The 16680-nt window shown below is 29.6% G+C and overlaps 1 protein-coding gene across 1 annotated transcript in view; it reads left to right on the plus strand.

Moving 5' to 3' along the window:
* Positions 1–11979, plus strand: part of LOC113373527 (fibronectin type III domain-containing protein 5-like) — a 52937-nt gene extending 40958 nt beyond the window's left edge. Inside the window, exons 5-7 of the mRNA XM_026613818.1 lie at positions 2760–2791; positions 4423–4671; positions 11965–11979. Coding sequence (XP_026469603.1) covers positions 2760–2791; positions 4423–4671; positions 11965–11979 — 296 coding nt within the window. The remainder of the gene's footprint in view (positions 1–2759; positions 2792–4422; positions 4672–11964) is intronic.
* The last annotated feature ends 4701 nt before the right edge of the window (positions 11980–16680 follow it).

Genomic DNA, 16680 nt, shown 5'->3' on the forward strand with positions numbered 1-16680 from the left:
CGATATATCGATAACTAAGGCGCTCTTGAAAATGTTCATGTCTTCTTGACAGAGCTCCCAACTAACTCTAACTCTTCTTGTTTTCTCTGTAACTTTAAAACTACTCCAGATTTAGACTACAAAGCTTGTTCATGAGCTTTCGAAGTGAAATATTCCATAGACGATATTAAAGTAGCATTTGTAAGATCAAAACTTCAGGTAAATTTCTAATTAAGCACTTATTTGCATTCATCAAAAACGTAAACTAAATATATAAAATCGTGAAAATTCAAGAATTAAACACCGCAAATTTCACTACAAATTATAAATAGGCTTAATTTTATGCAATTGCAATTTTTTATATTTTCGATATAAAATAATAATATTATGACTTTATCATTATAATATTGTGTATATTATTATACTACTTAGCTCAATTTACGGACACAAGTATATGAAATTTTAAAATAGCGTAAAAATAATTATAGAAAATGAATGAATCTTGATAACACAGAAAAATTATAAACTTACGCAAAGTTTGTAATTAATATATAAAATTACAAAATTTACTTTCCACAAATTTAAGGCCCTTTAAAAGCTTGCTGAAATATGCGCAATGATCATGTATTCTGTTTTTATAAGCAAAAGGTTTCGCAAAACAGAAATAATTACGTTTTCGTGTGCAGTATCCATTTTTTTAATTGTTATGACTGCATACGTTGTTAAATTAACTGGGCGCCGCACACAAGTAAATTTCATTAAAATTCTGCATAATTATATAGGACGAAATTTAATCTGAGAAAAAATAACCACAGAATGTACATGGTAATGATTTGAAACATGATTACATGTTGGGTTGTATAACGAGAATATGTTAATATAATATAAGTCAGTATAATAGTACGGACAAGTTAAGATTGATAATAAAAAAATGGATGGAATTTAATATTTATATAGTCTTATAGTTTTTTCTATATTTTGTATTAAGCCTTTTATTACCATTATTTATATTATGCCTCTCTTCGCAAATAATTCCGTGTTTCATTTTGTCTACATTCGAAAATTCATCACAATCGTTTTTCATTTAATTTGGGACAATACTTTAAGCAAAAAGTGTTAGCTTTGCCTCGGTCGCAAAGTTACCACGACGTACAAATATAATGCATTTACGAGCAAAATATAATTTCCAGCGCACGAATTAATCGGTGAAACAAAGCGGGAATTGCATCGTTTGTTTGCACTAATGATTTTGCTCGAATGTAATTTCACAACAATTGCAAATCATAAAAATAATAGTATCAGAAACAGAAGGAGTGGATGAGTTTTGCAGTAGTTCTGTGCGTTGAGTAATTTGATATTTTTGATCTCTATAATATTTCTATATTTCTGCGTATTTAACACATTTTCCGCAAACTATAAAGAATCATTCACATAAAAAAGCGTTTTTGATGACAAATATTTGGCTAAAACTATAGTAGCATCATTCTATTAATTGTGGTAATTTCTGAAATTTCTCAAAACTCATGAAGTTTTCAAAACTGGTCTAGAGTAAAATAGCCAACAAATATTTGGCCTAATATTTTGAAAGTCTAGTACCAATATTCTCTTCATATATTAATTAACATTAATGACACACATACATCTAGAACTTCAAATAGCCTTGAAATACTTTTGTAAGGCAATGAATGTTGCAATTTATGAACTAGAATTTTTCAGAATTGTGTTGTGAATTAGAACACGATACAGGTAAGACTTAATTTTCTATATATAATTTTGCAACAAATGTAGGCACAAATATTGTCCATTAAAAATTTTAAAAGTCGGTTGCTTTGGCGGCTTCCCAAATTGAAAATTAAACAATAACTACCAACGATGTTCTACTTTTGAATTGTGTTCCGTAATAAATAGGCCTTGGCCTATCATGTTTTTATGTTTTTGGGTGACAAACAAATAGAAGGACATAGATGAATGTACGACGAATTCCTGTTAGCCATACCAAAAACGTCACGTGTTTGTTGATGTCAGAATGTTAACAATATGTTTTACAGTTTACAGTTTTGATAATCATAATCTTGCAGCACTAATGCAATTATATTCATTACAATATGAATGAGAAATTTGGATGTAAGCCATAAATTGAGATATCATTTTGTGTTGCTCGTTTTAATTGTACTCTAAGAAAGTTTTCTATTTTTGTGCGATTATTCTCAATTTAGCATAGTGTCGTCGCGCAAAAAATCGCTAGGTTATATTTAAAACGTTGAAGTAATACAATTACATAAGCTAGTCCTACTAGAAACATAAATACACTACTGAAAATAAGCTTTTTAGCATTCTCATAAGTTGTTTCAAAAATTTAGGATAGCAAATGTTCGATGACAATGTTGGTGAACTCATTAAATTCGCTATCAAAATCATATAAATCTTTCAACATTGTATGTTAGTCCAGTCAGGTTGTTTTATTTTTGTCGATACATTTATCGTAAATAGAGCCACAAATAGGTATTGCTGTTTTTTGACACATTTTTTCAAGGCGTCAACTTGCCGTTCAAATTTAGGTAGCAAAGTTTATTTTTGTAAAGAGCATCTCGAAATCTATAAGATTACATTTTCAGAATTCCCCGAGTACTGTACCGGCACAGTCTTTTTTTAAATTCTAAGTAATCTAACATCGTATTGTGCGTTTCGTTTGATTATAAGTTAAATAAAATCAGCCAGTGAATTCTAAATCTTCTTGTTAATCAGATTCGGTATCATCATTTTTTTACTTTCCTTTCCAGAACCTCCACGCACATCGCCGCCCAGGACTCGGGCGCTCTGAGCGCTTTCGGCCCTATGAGTGGCGTGGGCTTAGCACCCGCAGGCGTCCCGGCTTCGGCGCCCGCTCGGCCGTCATCCGTACGCCCCACTACCCTGACCGAGCCAGAAAAGGAATTCCCGCAGGTAACGGCTCATTTCAACAGTAAACACATTTCCGAATTGACATTATTGTGCTTCGAAATACTTTGTGAAATTCTAAAACGGTTAATCCCGAATGTGGAGCGCTTTATTTTGCGGGTTATGGAGTATAACATTCATTAAGGGGGTATTCTACCGTATAATTTTGAAAAATCGAAATTTTTTTTTTTCATATTTTCAAAGTTTTAGTTATCCAAAAAATGTCATTAAAAGTATTTTTTCAAAATTACTATTATTTCTTGAGTTATGGCCGTTTTAGTGACGTGGCCTCGGTTCGAGTCCGACCGACTGCAAAACATTGAACGCGTTTTTCTCTCGTACTACTTTTTTCGAGCTGGCGGTAAGGGTATCTCGAGTTCTAATGAACCTATTTACTTCTTCAATTTTGGAGAGGATCTTCTCTATATATCGCTTTAATCGCATGGACTTTGCCCAAACTATAACTTTTCATTTAGTATTTTTAAAAAATTCGGAATTGTTTAAAAAACATGAAAAAAATTTTTTTTCTCAAATTGTCGCCATTCAAACAAAAATTTTTGTTTAAACTTATTGAAATGTCATACGATAGCGGCATCTATAATAATTAGGAATCCATATATTTTTTAATGTTTCACATCACCAGGAGGGTTGGAATCATGCACGCCAGGACACCCTCTTTTTTCTGAGCTCCCACTTTACTGCTCATAAATTTGTGAATTTTAATTTTTTTTTAATATTTTTTCATGTAATAATAAAATATCAATAAACAAATGATAAAAAAATCGATAGTAAAATATTATTTGTTTCCTTTATACAGCGCTTCAAAAACCGGGCGAAATTCATGCCTCTACAGTAGAATACCCGCTTAAGTTCTTAGTGGGATAGAATTCATATCACATTTTGGTTTAAGTTCATTTAATCTATTTTTATCAAATTCTGTAGTTAGTAGATATGATTTTCTACTTGATGAAGTTAATTCTTATGAATCTGTAATTTATAAGACAAGAATAAGATTTTTCATTGATAAACTTTAGATTTAGTTAAGAAAAATTTAATCTCATTCGATTCAGAATGACTTGAAATATCGGGAAAACAGATCTAGTAAATCGGAATTTCTTACGAAAATAACTTTTCCTTCGGGAGTTTAATCATATATTTCTGCTGAAATATTTTTCAATGTCGAATTAAATAATGAAGATTGAAATGAAGCACGTTTGCGTTATTTATAGAAAGAAGAACTAGAAATATTCTGCTTACAAAAAAGTCGCTAATAATAGAAATTAACACCTTATGAATCCATAGAAAATCTATTATCGAATGCGAGTATGAATTCGAACTCTATACAAATTTGCGGATATTCAACATCTTGATGAATTACATTTTTTAAAATGATAGGATTATTACGTATGAAAATGTTAATTTTTGTTTGTTGATAATTTTTTGTAAATTGTTTACTTAATTTCGTAACTTCCTCTTTGTTAACTTTTTTTTAATAATCATCCACAGATACGAGGCGTTGAAGTAGGCATCGTAGTCCTAGTCCTTTTGGTATGGGTCGGCGCAATCGCACTCTTCTTCAATCGCTGGGGCAAGATCCGAATGCTGCTGCCGTATCAGCCGGACTACAAGCAGGAACAACTCAAGGTACCTGGTACCGGGGTCTGCACGGGCGGTTCCGTCGGCGGCCCGTGCACCGGTAACGGACCATGCACGGGTCAGCACGTCGGGCCTGCACCGCTCGCCGCCTGCGTTCAGGTAAGTAGCAATTGCTAGAGAAACACGCATCCGTAGTGTACTGCCAATTGTAGAATTATACAGAGGTCCACATTCGGGTCGAACTTTTATGAGTTATCGATGATTATAAAAAGAATAACGCGAAATTAGAATCATCGTCTTATGTCATGAAAGTCGCTTCTGAAAATCTTTGAACAATGCCGATGACAGCCTTTCATAGTAAGCTTCGAAATTAATTTTGCAATAATTCTAATTCACGAATCATTTCCGAAAATAAATTATTTATAACAATTACTAATATGATAGAGCGGGGCTAGTTGAGCATAGGGGTAATCGAAATATCTCGAAAACTATTCACCGTCCGTTTAGGCATTATATGGCGGAAAGATAGAGGTTTGGGAGAAATAAACATCCTGCGATCGGTAGTGGCCGCTGGACAAATGAGTGAGGCTCACGGGATTTTTTTTCATTTTGAGTCCAAAAAGTAAAAAAGTAATTCATTACGAGTTTTCGTCTGGTATAGTCAAATGTTATTTATTTTTAATCATGTAAATGTTATTCTTCCATATAATTATAGTACTTTTAATATGCACAGAGATTCTGGGTATAATTCTCACGGTTTTTTTATAAACTCACTTTTATTTTGAAATTCCGAGTTGGGGCTAGTTGAGCATAGCTGCGAAACTTGTTCTGTCACTAAGACAATTACCATTAACTTGCAGAAATTAATTATTATTTTTTAAAATTTAAGCTAAGTCTATGAGTAATAATATAAAGAAATAATGAATTTAAACAAAAATACTGAATATAATGATAAAATAATTTCTATAATACGATATTGTTTTGTTGATTCTACTTTTGGTTAATTATTCAAAGAAAATCACTATAAGTTTTGTTTTCTCTGTCAATTAAGACTATAAATATAGAACTGGTTATTGAAAACTTATTTTATTTCATCACAAATCGACATTGAACCTATGATTTCATTATACTTTCTTAGTGCTCAACTTGCCCCACCCATGGGGTACATTGAGCATACTTGACTTTTTGCATTTAAATAGCTGTAGCTTTTAAATTTTACTTATTACCAAAAAATAGTATTAACATTTTTGTTAGGCGATAAACAACAAATCCATTAAGCCGTATAGCAATTTATTGAGACTTTTCATTGAGGAGCTACATCCGTTTAAGTAAAAATTTGCTCAACTAGCCCCGCCCTCCCCTACATACAATGTATTAAGAGCGCCAAAAACTTCAAAGTATCAGATTATATTATTTAATTGTATTTAATTAATAATACTTAAATGCATAATCATTAATTTCTGCTCTATCCTCAATTCCATATTTTGTTCTCGTTATGAAAGATTCGATTTTAAGGGGGTATTCTATTGTAGAGTCATAAATTTTTGGTCATTTTCAATTTATACTAAAAAGACAATAAACTGTTTACTATTATTTTTTTTATAATTTATTTATCGACGTCACAAGAGAACAGAAAACTAAAAAATGTAGTAATTGTAAAAAATAGCAGTTCATGTGGGAGTCGCACAAAATCAGCAAGCGATCGTGTTCATGATTGCAACCCTTTTATTAAACCAAAATGAAAGAAGAGAAATCGTGATCATCGTATTGAATGAGACAGTTTTAGGAAAAACACGTTTAAAGTTTCGGAAAAGGAAGAAAACCGAAGAGTATTATCATGGCCAAATAGTTGTTTCTTCGAAAATAATTTAATTTATTCAAATAATTTGAATTTTTTTTTAATTTCTACACTAGAATACTTCCGTAAATCGTTTGCGGAATCATTTTTTTGCGAATTAGTTCATTTAATATAGCGTAATAGCAAGTCGACTCTTGATTTCAAATGCGTTTGTGATTTTAGATCAGTAAAACTATTTTGTCTAAAATAATAATATAAGTATTAAAAAAGTAGTTCAGTAAAAATTCAATAATTTGCCGATTTCTTCAGAACATAAATATTTCTTCACCACATTCCCTTAACATTCAACTCGAAGATTGACTCGTATATTTTCCGCGTATTTTCTCTGTAGTTTTATTTCCTCATGCTTCGTCGGAAACTAGAATTACGTGAACATATAAAGTGCTGTGGCGTGTTTTTTCCATTGAACGACGCTCGTCTACCCGTCCATATAAATGTTACGGTTGCTAGAAAAACGTTAATCTAAATTTATCAGCGAGAAAGTTTTCATTTTGCTCATGGATGTTTAATTTTCATCCTCAATTGCTAAGTAATTGATCACGTTTTAGTTGTAAGTTTTATCAGCATTGTTCGAAGATGTGGACTTTTAGTTAGTAGATAACGGACTTGCAACTTATACAATAATGAATATTTGCTATAATATACTTTCTTATATAATAATAACTAACTTTTTGTTATTCAAAATTATGATCTTGATGTATGGATGTTCGATGTTGAAATCTAGCCTGACTATTCTAATTGTTTGTAAATGTTTTATTTTCTATAAACAATTATTTAACTAATAAATGTGAATGCCGATATTAATATAAAATTAATGCTAAGAGCTGCTTCATCTTTAACAAATCGTTGTTGACAATAATTCATAATAAAATGATTTATCGTTAGAAACTAAAACGAAATATGTAATATTTTGAGCTTTATGTTAACGAAGCATCCAATGAAAATGTAGTATTCAATTGAAGAAATCAATATTTTAAATTGAAGTGTTACATATCTCGATATTGCGATGCAGTCGATCATGAATTTCGCAAACATTACAGCGGCATTGAAAAATATAATATCTAAAATTGAATATTCGTGTTTAAATATACATATATTTATATTATATACATTAAGAAATAATTTACATAAAACATATCTTTAAAAAAAATTCATAAATTTAATTAACAGCAAATCAATCATTAAATTTTGTCTAATTTTAGTTTCATTATTATTCGTGTATAGTGGGTGAGGAAAATTAATTTTATCTATTAATTGTGTTATTGTCTATAGAATCTAGTTACTTTATACTTTTCTACAAACTTAAATTTAAATGTTAGCTTCTATTAAAGATGCATTTCAAATAAGAATAAGCTCTCATGTAATATTTATAAATTTTCTGGATGCATATTCTGTTCAACACAATGCACTTTATATCGTACATATACAACTTTGTCGCACTTGACGGAGCAACCGCCAAGCCTCCACCGTCGATCACCCGGTCGGTAACTTCAGCGCCTTTCCTCTGCGCATACGTACTCGAATAGTGTCAGTAATAGTTCCCTTGATGGATGGCGAAGTATTCGAAAACTTTCGGAATTTGAATTTTCAACTTGAGAAGTATCAAAGAGAATGTTATTAAAATATACAGCACATTGATTTTAGTAGAAATTGAAAATAGAATGAAAATTTATAAGTATATGATTTTTCATATAACAGAATTGGCTATTTATAATAGTTTCACAAACTTTCAATAATCGCCATAAAAATTTCAAATCATTTAATATGACAACCACTTCAAGTCAAGTCAAGCACCTTCCCCACCATAAAAAATAACTGAATCTCCGGTCTAGTAATGTGGCTGCATAATAATTAATATCTTATAATTTCTGTCGTTTCCTGACTATGTTCTACTTAAATGACCTGGACAACTGATTCCTGTAATTCTTCATCACTACTGAGTATCTTTCTGTACGATCCAGAAGTAATTTGCAAACATATTTTTAGATAACTATGAATGTATTTGCAAAAAAGTAGGGAGTGAATTATGTGTAAATTACTGCTGGAAATTGCAAAAAGATAAAGATATTCAATAAAGATGAAAAAAGCATTGCAGAAATTCGTTGCGCAGGTCATTTAACGAGAAAATGACAGAAATTTTACGAGTATAATTATCATGTAGCAAAATTCCTAAATCGGATAATTAGTGGTGTTTAATTTGTCTCTCTCTTTTGCAGTTTAATCGCCAAAATTTTCACTAGATTCTAGATTCAGAGGTAAAAATTACATAGGGAAACATATGTCGCACGCCCAATACGGACAACTTTTTTATTTTGTGTAATTATTGAAAACATAATTAAAGAAGCAATCTTTCCAATTGAATTGTCGTATAGTATAGATTCTAGATAAATTTGTAAATAAAGAAAATATTAATGAAGAAAAATCTAAGTAATTTTTCTATATATTTATTGCTTTCAATTTGCACCATCATAATATCCAAATAAAGTTGTAGTCGATCCATCTATATTTTTATATGAACATATTTTATTACATTTTATTAAATACCAAAAGAATTCAGAAAAATATTGTATTGGAAACTGCTGATGTGAATCTGTTCCTACATATATAAATTTCCTATTTTTATTAGTACCTACAACATGTTGACTACAAATAACTGTGATCTATTGAATCTCACGCACGTAGAAAACGTGCTCGATCGAGCTCCGCAATTATACGGCACGAGCGCCAAACTTGGCAATAAAAATCAATGGGAATAAAAGAACGAATAAATAAAATAATTGAGAAGAATGTAGCATCGTACTCGTATTGTATTCGAATTCGTATACCGTTTTCGTATTGGAAGCCTCATGTATTTACCAACAGTGATTTTGGACAACTGTTTGTCAATCTAAGAATAGCTTCGATAAAAGTTCTAATACACTTTTAATTCATTTTTATATTTGAATAAATGGTTATTCAATAAATGGTTATAAAGCCAATAAATTAATGAATAAAAAATAATTGAGTCTATTGTAACTTTTTCATTCCTTTCTTATAGTAACAATTAAATTTAAAAAAAATAACAAGAATCACATTTGATTTGAAGTTTTAGTTAGATTCATAACTTTACTTATATTTTTCCTTCGATGTGATAAGAATTTTTATAAATTTTAGGAAAACCGAGAAATAATATTTAGCGGTTATAATTGCTTACTTCTTCAATATTCATTCTTCAATTTTTTATTATGAAATTGTAATTCAAAATAACACACTAAATTGCAATTACAAGTAAAGATTTCAATGTCTTATTTAAATGAAAAAGTAATGGTTAGTGAACAATTTAATAGGTAGATTACTAACATATTGTATATATGTAACAACTAATGTTACAACGATATATAAAGTTATTAATAGGTTATTATATCATAAACCATCAATAAAAAATACAAGCATTGAAATAATAGTTTTTAACGAAATGCTCCGGAAAGCTTAATGCACCCGTACGCTGCGATGAGCTTGCATTAAAAAGGACTTTATATTATCTACATTTGCAGTCATATTTGTATTATGTACAATCTTCGTTATTTTTTTGATGAGTTTAAATATTCAAACTTTGCGTTTTATTAAAATAAATTGCATGTATATAATAATTTATAAAAAATTGAAGTTGAGTATAAGAATTACGAAATTATTGATTAGCATCCATCATTATCAGAACTTTCCTTATAGCAAATGTAAGTTATGTGTTCACGTCAAAACTTTTTTTAAAGTAAGTGTTAAATGCAGAAAGTTGAAATTTTTATTAGTAACACACAAATATGTAATATTACACACACACACACACACACACACATATATATATATATATATATATATATATATATATATATATATATATAAACGCTATGGTCGTCCTGTTAAAGTTGATTCAAAAAGAATTGTTTACTTTAAATGTTATTACCAACCGAATGATCAATTCTGATGTTTACATTAATCAACTAGCAAAATTAAACAATGCAGTTTCAAAAAGCGGCCTGAATTGGAAACTCGAAACGGTGATTTATTCGATTATCGACGATATTATATATCTTTGTACACACGACAAAAATTATTGGAGCTTGGTTGGGAGTTGAAATTTACTTTGCCATATCAACCATACAGAGTCCTGATTTTGCACCTTCTGGTTACTTTTTGTTTCGATATTCACAAACTCCTTGAAAGGTATGCAATTTGATAATTATGATGGTGTTAAATTGTACCTGATTTAGATTTTTGCTAATTAAAGCCAGAAGATTTATAAAATTGAGATGATGATGATGCTTTTTGAAAAATGGCAAGAAGTCATTGATCACAATCGACATTTTAAAATAAAGTTATTTAGTTCCATAAAAAATATCTGATTTTTTAACAAAAATGCGCAATTACTTAGTTTCCAACTTAATATTGTTCAAGATGTGCCATATGTTCACGATTGCACCTTCGTACCTGGATGGGAACCGCGTGCGTTGTACTACTTGAATTCATAATCAAATAATGTAATGGCTTTAGCCTATTTAACGAAAACTGTAACCATTCCGGACATAAGTTTTTCATGCGTTTTTTTTTTGCAAAACCACCCCTTGACTATATTTTCATTTGTGCTGACGTCATTGATATATTTAGACTGCGCAATGCCACGTAGGTATATGAGTTACAAACACGCGATCAGTTTATATCTAAATACTTAATTACGAACACGAAACAAAAGTGTACACCCACATTCAGTGACGGACGGGCCACTTCGATAGCCTCTTAAGTTTTAATAATGTCACCGGAAAATACGTCACAGTAACAAATGCCTGCATCCGGCATGTGTTTGATCGGGCCTAAAAATAAGATGGAAAAATAAAACGGTATATCTCCGCAAGCACATCTACTAGAAAAATCTCAATTTTTTCTATAGTGTATAAAAATACAGATTGTAACTCAAATAAAGGGTACTTTAACCCTTATCTCGTTACAATATTAAAATTAGTAAACGTTAACAAAATTATTTTTTAAATAATCTTTTTTATGTGAACAAAATCATTTTTTAAATAATCTTTTTTATGTGAACTATTTATATACTTTAACCTTTTCGCTACGAACGTTGTCCATCGACGATGTCGTTTATGGACGACATGTTGTGTTTACCTTTGCTTCAAGATATGTCACTCTAATTATAAGTTAAACTATTGAGAATTCTAGTCTATTGTAATTTTTAGTTCATTAGAAGCGTAATTTTTTAACATATTTTTACTGATAATGTTAAAAAAAGGCTTGAAATATACCGTTCAGTAGTGCAACTGAACGGCACGCTTTCCCGTAAAGCAGCGACACTCCTGCCGAAAGCACTCTCGTAGCAAAAGGGTTAAATACCAAATGTGTGAAATACAATCACATGAAAATATTCTTCTAATATCAAAATAATACATTAACTAGTGTAAATAACATATAAACTTGTGATTATAGTTATGTTTTATTAAATTATACCAATTGAATATGTGTAATTCAAACTTTTGATCCGCAGTTTCCTCAACTGCAAGACCAATATTACAACTCGACTTCTTAATTTATTTAATTTTTCTTGAATTCAGGTCAAGAAGCAATGAGTATTGTTTCAGTTATGCTCAAAAAACTTTGTGGAAGAACTCACTCTTCTAAATTAAATGTAACTCTTTGTTTGCATCTCGTGCTAGCACGCTTCCGAAAAAGTTTTTCATAATAAGAGATGCGGTTTCCGCCTTCAGGCATACGTTTTTGCATGAATTTTAATTTCTAATTCATTATCTTTATGTTTATGCGGTACACCCTTTTGAATAAAACTCAGTTAAATGAAATCAAAATAATCTCTGAAAATGCAGAATATATTACAGAAAAGTTTATTACTCGGATAATTATAATAGATAATTATTTTAAAAAAAATTAATTGTCGTGTTTATTTTCATTTCTTTTAAGTTATAAAATATCCAACAAAATCTTAATGTATTATATATATATATATATATATATATATATATATATATATATATATATATATATATATATTGACATAGCATGCTTACACAATTTCTAATTTTAAACAAATCAAAGCAACACCTTAATGTTGATCCTCAAATCATTTATGAAAGCCGTTTCATGTGTGAAATAAGTTTATTAACATAAAACGCGGTCATGCAACATGCACAGCATTATTTAAATTAATTATTAATCGATAAATGATTAAAATAAAAGCAAATTTAAGTTCGCGATAATGTCCGAGAAAAGGGTAGGCATATGCGCTACTGCGCAAAATACAGCAGTAGCGATTTACCGGCCCGATAACTGCAGCAATGCGGCGTCGTAAAACTTTCAACGTTCGGGACATTAAAATCATGTACGATTTCGCAACAGAAATTTTACTTACAACTAACACGAATACGAACTAAGCATTTATTGTTCAAGATAAAAAATGTCATTGTCAACTCAGTTCTGAAGATAAAATTTGTACAGTAATTATACGAAATTAGGTTGTCTTCATCGTGAAACTAAAATTAAGGATCATTTTGTGTTGCAAATATGATCTGGAACAAAATTAAATAATGTCTCTGTTTTTACACTTTACTCATTTATTAATTTTTTAAATTAGAATAGTAATAATTAAATCTATTATTTTTAATATTTATTGTAATAATAGAGAAGAACTTTAACTGCATTTAGCAAAAGTGACTGACGAGTTTGATAAATAAATTTACTATATTTGCGAAGCATCGTATAGGAGCAAAATAGAAATTAAAAGATAAAAATATGGAGTTTTTTTCGTGAATTATAACGTATTTTGAGTTGACTTTCAGAAAATATAACATATACCTATATAAATATGCTAAGCACATACAAAGGACATAAATAATTTTGATACAGAACAAATATAGTAATTTTGTTTTTATAATCTTCCAAATTTGAAATTATATCATTACGATTTCGGAACACGACATATGTAAACCATCTACAAATGACAGGCGTTAATATTTAATATATTATATGAGAAACGTCGAAGTTAAAATAGTATATGATTTCATGTGTTGTCCTTTTCAATTTTATCTTTTTAACCCCTTAGCTACGAGTGTCGTCCATGGACGACAATTACTCGACTACCGGTGTATACGAGTCTTGTCCATGGTGACATATTCTGTGCCGGACTGCAGGGTTATTAATTATTAATTATAATTATATTAACAACATTCAAATATTACGATGAAAGCGATTCATAGATGTAGAGTTATAACTTCATATCCAATATATTAACAATGTATATTTTAGAATATATACGAATGTGAATTTTGAACAAGGTATAAAATAGAATTTAACACAAATCGGTTTCGTGTCTTGAAGATTACCTATTTTGGGAATAAATAATAGAAGAAATTCAGTACTTAAAATTCATATCGCGTGCTCTCTAAATATGTACTTTTTCCATAAAATTGATAAATTCATACTCGCATTAGCGTAACAAATGCAGTTAATTATATATATATATATATATATATATATATATATATTAAATTTTTTATATTCTTGCACTATATATATATATATATATATATGTAAATTAAATCATTTTAATTTTTGAGACTTATACCGCTAAAGAATATGTTAAATTAATTAAAACTATTAAACCAGCAAAACAATAACTGGATTAAAATCTTACAAAGAGACTACAAATTATGATATAATAAAAAAGTTTAAACTTCAAATTTTGACGGAATATCTACTTAGCATGTTCCTCCTTCACGAACATAAAACTACTATTAAATTTTTATTGCGACCGCGGTGTAGTTCGTTGCTACTAAGTTTTACATTTGCGACATTATTCAAGTCTATTCTGAGCTGAAAAGTGCATTTTTATGTGTCATAAAATATTTAACAGAATTTATGACATGCAACTCTCTTCAATAATGATAGGAAAGTAAGTACTTTGGTAATTTTTTTCAATTTACGATCAATTCATGTAAAGTCAAACTTTGCGCAAAGTAATGGAACGAGTTTTAGGCTGCGTACTAAATGGAAGGCCTCAGTATAAAAGTAATTTCATTTCATGAAATTTATTTCACCAGTTTACTTAGTTGTGAAAGTTATACAGTATATTAAATTTAAGGTAATTTATTTATTCGACGCCAAAATAATATTAAGACTAACTTTCTAGTCGAAAATAATATTTCTCCTAATATGAAAAAATAAGTACAGCTGAAACAAGAACAAACTGTAATTAAATAAGATAAAGTAAATGAAAACAAAAAAGTAATCCGTGGAAGTTTTGAAAAATAAAAAGACAAAAAAGTAAGGTTAATGATAATCATTATCGTTGCATTAATATTACACATCAAAAAAATATTTTTAATTTCAGATTGTGTATATCCTTTTATTCTAACAAGAAGCTCATTATTCATAGCACATTCTTCTACAAGATACCGAGTTAATTAAATTATAGTTAGTATTATCATTTTATTTATGAAGACAAGATTAATAAATATGTGCAAAATATTCGCAAATATTTTATATTATCAATCTCCTCTATTATGAAAAATATTTTCAAGATAATCTCAACTCCGTCTCGCGCTTATTCTTATTATTTTCAAACCATTACTTCCATTGCAATGGAAATATTTTTATGAAACATTTATTCTATCTTTTATTTTTATCTTGGGATGTGCAAAGTATGACTAATGTTCCGCATAAATTACAGCTATTTCTATCTTTTTTTTTTAGTAAGAGCTAGGAATATGTAACATGCTGTGTTTTAAATGTAAAGCTGGCAGATATGCGTTTTTACTTTATACAGAAGTATTCTATGCGACAGATGACAAATGGTCAGAGAGACAGAAAAAGTTAAATCCGTTTTTAAAACTTTGTCATAAAACATTAATGCTTCATACATCTGCAATATTTATTTCAGTGCAAGAATATATACATTACCTATGCAATGTTATAAAAAAATGAATACCTACTTACGACGATAATGGTAATAATGAAAAAAGAAACTATAAGTTCAAAACATTAAGTACTAATTAAATAAACAAGTTATTAAAATCATATTGGTTATACATACAAGAGTCTATGAGACCGTCGTAAATACTTTTCGGTGGAAGTGACTATGTTGCAAAACACTCTGTATTCTTTTTAAAAATGTAGCTATACATTAAATGTCCTAAATTTTTTTAAGCAACTTGCCTTCAGGCAAAAAGCCACTTACGACTAGTTAGAAAATGTTTCGTTGGCTTTTACACGTGTTTGAAATTCAAGTTAAATGTAGAATAAATCATTTAACGTTGTTTACAGTATGTTAATACACTTCTCTTCCATTGATCTTACGTAAACAATGCATTTCATCAATCCGGTGCATCCCATTAACTTCCGGATGTACCGGAGTACAAAATAGTAACTTTATAATGATGATGAAGGACTCTGGAAAGGCACAGCAGAATTAATGTTTGGATGAAACTGCATTTATATGCATTACTTAACTTATATGCTCGAAAGATGGGTCGTTTAAGACTGAAGTTGCAGTTTCACGAGAAATTGTCAGCAATAATTTGCAATTTTGAATGCATCTGCGTACTCAGATGATATGATCCATTACAGCGTTTTATAATTTTGAGTAAATGAGCATGTGTTATAATCGTAATAAAAGCGTGATTTGTACATAAAAGGCACATACAGCCCTAAATTTTCACCCTCCACCGCAAACTACTATTTTGTAATAGTATTTCTAGCAATCGAATAATTTTTCTCCCTCTTTAGCCAAATGTTTTTCACCGAATTTATCGGCGAATATTTTAATTACATTCAGTATGGCTGAGAATCAAACATCTATTATTTATACGCCTTAATGTAAGGTGCCGATGCTCAACACTTTATTTTTTGACCAATTTCCATTAATTTATTTTTTATATGTGCCCGAAAGCAAACACAGCCCTAAATTTTCACACTCCTATTTCGTAATAGTAATTTCAGTAATGGAATAATTTTTCATGCCTCTTCAGCCTGTCTTCATGTGAACATAAAAATACTAAATTGCCAAAGTTGACAGAGAGAAAAAATGGAAGGATATAAAATTTTTGAATATTTAGTGTCAATTTCTCAAAATTGCAAATATTGAAAAAAAGCTGGATAAGTTAAGGAACATGATAAAAATATTATTCAAGAATTATGTAGGTTTTGCATACAATTAAAGAATCGAATGCACTTTGATCAATGTTAAATGATGGTGCGAATAATGAATTACAAAAAAAGTGATGTTATTCCAACTCGCAAATGATTTCTAAAGCCATAAAATA

Source organism: Ctenocephalides felis, unplaced genomic scaffold (assembly GCF_003426905.1).
Source record: "Ctenocephalides felis isolate EL2017-DRISC unplaced genomic scaffold, ASM342690v1 CF-g0.4_SCAFFOLD_01604, whole genome shotgun sequence".
In the NCBI taxonomy this organism is placed as follows: Eukaryota; Metazoa; Arthropoda; class Insecta; order Siphonaptera; family Pulicidae; genus Ctenocephalides; species Ctenocephalides felis.